The sequence below is a fragment of the Styela clava genome, chromosome 3 (assembly GCF_964204865.1).
Source record: "Styela clava chromosome 3, kaStyClav1.hap1.2, whole genome shotgun sequence".
NCBI lineage: Eukaryota > Metazoa > Chordata > Ascidiacea > Stolidobranchia > Styelidae > Styela > Styela clava.
This window is the reverse complement of record NC_135252.1, coordinates 2,060,885-2,065,637: the sequence shown is the minus strand read 5'-3', so window position 1 is coordinate 2,065,637 and position 4,753 is coordinate 2,060,885. Positions and strand designations below refer to the sequence as shown.

Genomic DNA, 4,753 nt, shown 5'->3' with positions numbered 1-4,753 from the left:
TTCTGTTATCACAAGCAGTTTCCACAGAGCACGGCGCGTTGGCAGAATCTCATGGTCTAGTGAGAATGACGTCATCGGAAACACCGCGATCATTAAAATTTTAATGAACGATTATCAAATATCTTGACCATGTTTATCATGATAAAAATATTGTAAAAAATATTCTATCCCTCAAAACTACACACGTATACGATGAAACATATCATGAAAATCCCAAAAAACGCAAATTTGTGCTCTGGTGATCACATCTCCCATAAGAGCTAATGTTAAAAAAAAATTTTTTACATCACTTATTTTTGCGCGTAGGATGGGTTTTAAATGACTGAGGTCTATTACTAACAACTAATAAAAATGCAAGTAAAGGAAGATAAAAGCACAGAAAAATTATAGGAAAGGCAAGTTTGGTGGAATATGCAACTAAAAGCAAGATAAGGCAAAAATGCAATTTTGGAGACTCTTACAAAAAATTGATAGAGTTCAATGAGGATTACAAACTAACTATTGTATGTATATAATGCACATAATGAAGAGAAAAAGATAAAACGGCCAGATCATTTGAAAATAATAGAGAACGTAGAATAAGGGCAATAAGCTATCGCGCTCCACTCTGAACGATTCTTGAATCAACTATTAATGTAGCAGATATTCTCGGATGGGAAATGGAGTGAACCTGATGAAGCCGATCTGTTTGAGTAAGATATGGATATTACTCTGCTTCGTAAAAAATTCAGTGAATGCCATGGGAAGTTTGTCATCAAAATACTGGTGCATGAGTTTCAATATCTAAAATTCATGAATATGACCAAGTTTAATTATTCCACATCTGTGGTATAAAGGGTCTAGTCTAGACCGAAATGGTGCGTTACATATGGATCGAACTGCTTTGTTTTGTAAAACCTCCAATCTTTTAAGGAGAGTAGTCGATGCGTTACCCCATGATATGATACCATACTGTAGATATGACTGAAAAAGAGAAAAATAGACCATTCGAAGAACTGGCAAAGTAAGAAGTTTGTATAACATACCAGTTGCACAGGCCAGCTTTCCAGCAACATAGTTAATATGGGTGGCCCATTTCAATTGATCATCAATGTGGATGCCAAGGTATTTGAATGAGTCCACATTTTCGTGTAGAGATTCATTAATGTTAATCTCAAGTCGAATTTTATTTTTACCATTATTTTTGTGGCTAATCAATGGGCATTTAGATTTTTCGACATTAATCTGAGTTTATTGTTTGTCATCCAAGTTGAAATTTTATCCCTTTCAGAGTTCATACACAATTCCAAATCGCTCGGAGAAGCTGAACTTCCAAACAATCCGGTATCATCAGCAAAGAGTTTGACAAGCAAGTTAGTGGCGTGCGGAAGATCATTGACGAAAAGGAGAAACATTAACGGGCCAATTATCGAACCCTGTGGAATTCCACATTGTACAGTTGCAAGTTCGGAGTAACTTGATCCGATTTTTACACACTGCTGGCGGGAACTCAGATAGCTCTGGAAAAATTTTGACGCGTGGCCGCGAAAACCATAATGGCTCCTTTTTCTAACTAGTATGCTATGGTCAACGGTATCGAATGCCTTTTTAAGGTCAAGAAAAATTGCACTTCTAAATTCCCTTCTCTCTAACTTATCATAGAAATAAGAAATCATATCGAGAATTGCATGATTAGTGGAGTGTTATTTTTGGAACCCAAACTGGGATTTGTTTATAATGCGATGTCTTTCAATGAATTCGGTTAGTCTAGCACCGGGATGTCCAACCTGCGGCCCGTGGGCCGCATTGCGGCCCACTTAATGTTTGGATGCGGCCCACTAACGAATCATTAAAAAAATTTTTTTTAGCAAATTTATGAAGTAATGAGCACGAGAGTCTTCATGTAATTTAGTCAAAATATATTTATTGTAATTTAGTCAAAAAATAATTTATATTTAATAAATAAAATAATTGTAGCGACCAAATTGAAACTCCCGTATGTATTTTTTCTCGCGCTCTGGTGCGCCGCCACCAGCTACTCGCCATGCCGTTCGCAAGTCTTTGTTCTCGACAGTGTTGTTTTGGCTGTGGCGGTGTGCAGACTATATCTCTCAAAAGTAAGTGCTTAATCATTTAAATTTTCTTTATTGTTGAAATAAATGCATTTTCAGTAAACTACGGCTCAGTACACCTATTAATGGTTAATTTCTTTTTCAGAGAACTATCTTAAGTAATGAAAATTTTATATTTATATGGCCATGGAATCTATTACTAAAAAAAGGAAAATAGCAGAAGAAAAGAGGAAATTTAATATCCAATGGACGGAAAAATATTTTGTGACCGAGTTATTTGGCAATATAACATGTCTTATATGTAATGATAAGATTAGCGTATGCAAGGAATACAATGTCAGACGTCATTATGTTTCGAAACATGAGTCAGAATATCAGACATTTAATGAAGAAAGAAGAAAAACGAAAATTGAAGAATTGACAAAGGCAATTAGCTCACAACAAGCTAATCTTCAAAAACATATTGTTAAAAGTGGAACATGTACAAAAGTTAGTTACCTTATAGCTGAGAAATTAGCTAAGAAAGGAAAACCTCTTATTGATGGAGAATTAATAAAAGAATGCATTGTTATTGCTTTTAATGAGTACTGTCCAGACAAGGTGAATTTAGTAAAGGAAGCATGTCTATCACATCAGACAATTGATGACTTGGGTGATAATATTGAAGGCATACTGAAGGACAAATTATCTGCATGCGTTCTTTACAGTTTAGCGTTGGATGAAAGTATTGACCAAAGTGATACTGCACAATTAGTTATTTTCATTAGAGGAATTGATGAAAATTTCAATATTATTGAAGAAATGTTGGACTTGTGTCACATAAAGGGCACAACAAGAGGCAAGGACATATATGAGATTGTTAATTTGTCATTAGATAAATTCAATATTGATAGGAAAAACATTTATTCAATTACAACTGATGGTGCTCCTGCCCTGACTGGTCAACACAATGGTTTTATTAGTTTATTTAAAGAATCTGTTGATCATGAGATTCTCAGTTACCATTGCTTGATACATCAACAACAATTATGTGCTCAAAAGCTAAATATGAAACATTTGATGACTGATCTTGTCAAGGCTGTTAATTTCATCAGATCACGGGGTTTAAATCATCGCGAATTTAAAGCATTCTTGGACGAAGTTGGCAGTGAATATGAAGACGTAGTATATTTCTCAAAAGTTAGATGGCTCAGTAAAGCAGCAACCTTAAAAAGATTTCAGTTATTGTTGCCTGAAATAAAAGTGTTCTTGGAAAAAAAGAAGCAAAATGTGGATTTTTTAGAAAATGAAGAATGGTTGAATGATTTATCTTTCTTTGTAGACATCACTGTATTAGTATTAGTATTAGCTGAATTAAGTATTAGCTGAACTTAATTTGCATTTACAAGGAAAGGACCAATTATGTTCCTCAATGTTTGAGCGAATAACTAGTTTCACAAAGAAATTGGAACTTTTTATAGCACAGCTAAAAGCTGGTAAAATTGTACACTTCCGTAGTCTATCTGAAAGAGAAAAAAAGTTTTCTGTAAACTATGAAAAATATACTAAATTATGTGAGGATTTGCTTGGAGAGTTTACGATTAGATTTTCTGACTTTAGAAAGATTGAAATTGAGTTAAAATTGTTTAGTGATCCATTTTCATTTGAATATGATAAAGCACCAGTGGAGTACCAACTTGAACTGATTGAGCTGCAAAGTCGGGAAGGTTTAAAAACTTTTCACAGGGAGAACACACTTCCTTCATTTTATAAGAAATTGCATTCTCTCAAAAATGAATTCAATCAAATTCTAAATTTATCCAGAAAATTATTATGTATGTGGGGAAGTACATACTCTTGCGAGCAGTTTTTTTCAAGCATGAAAAACATTAAAACTGCAGAAAGAAACAGGTTGACTGATAGACATTTAGCAAACATTCTTAGAATTAAGAATGCATCCTTCGATGCAAATATTGAAAACATTATGGCTGGAAGACAAAGTCAAAAGTCTCATTGATTTAATATTGATTAATTAAATTTATTGTGTTTTTTATGTATAGCTACATATAAACATTACAATATTTACAACGTTGTAATAATGTAAATAAACTGTATTCACGTGGTTTTGTTTTATATTGTAATTTTTCCATTAAATTGTATTAAGAGGTGGTTTTGCGGCCCAGTTAAATATTTAAGTTTGCAATGCGGCCCATTGAATTAAAAGGTTGGACATCCCTGAGTCTGTCTCTAGCATGTAAAAGCTTTTCAAATACCAAAGTCAATGGGGATAGAACTGATATTGGACGATAATTTGATGTACATTCTTTATCCCCAGATTTATACATCGGTGAAACTTGAGGGAAAATTCCAAATAGTCCAGCGGATAAGAGCTAAAATCATGCACTTTTGGAAGCAAGCATGAAACTTGGCACACATGTACAGTAGCATCCCCTGATCAATTTTGGATATGGTGCCATCCGAGGAAATACCTCGTTGTCATGGAAACGAGGCATCATCCGTATTGCTATTTAAGTAAAAAGAACATTACTTTATAAAAGGATATTTTCAAGAAAAGTGAACCGATGTGTATATAAGAAGTGAAGAATATGATCAGAAGTGCATTTTGACAATTTCCCTTGATAACAGAATACCTGGTTACCATGGAAACGAGGAATCATTATCGACCAAACGCGATTATTTGTCGCACAATTTGTATCTCTATT

At 34.0% G+C, this 4,753-nt stretch overlaps 1 protein-coding gene across 1 annotated transcript; it reads left to right on the top strand.

Moving 5' to 3' along the window:
* Nucleotides 1–2,023: 2,023 nt before the first annotated feature.
* On the top strand, nucleotides 2,024–3,419 carry LOC144420812 (general transcription factor II-I repeat domain-containing protein 2-like). Its single transcript, XM_078110473.1, has 2 exons — nucleotides 2,024–2,096; nucleotides 2,422–3,419. The coding sequence occupies exons 1-2, from the start codon at nucleotides 2,024–2,026 to the stop codon at nucleotides 3,417–3,419; spliced, it is 1,071 nt and encodes a 356-aa protein (XP_077966599.1).
* Nucleotides 3,420–4,753: the final 1,334 nt, after the last annotated feature.

Coding starts and splice junctions, on each gene's coding strand:
- LOC144420812 (XM_078110473.1), top strand. CDS start 2,024: ATGCCGTTCGCAAGTCTTTGTTCTCGACAGTGTTGTTTTGGCTGTGGC. Junction 2,097..2,421: donor GCAGACTATATCTCTCAAAA/GTAAGTGCTTAA, acceptor AACATGAGTCAG/AATATCAGACATTTAATGAA.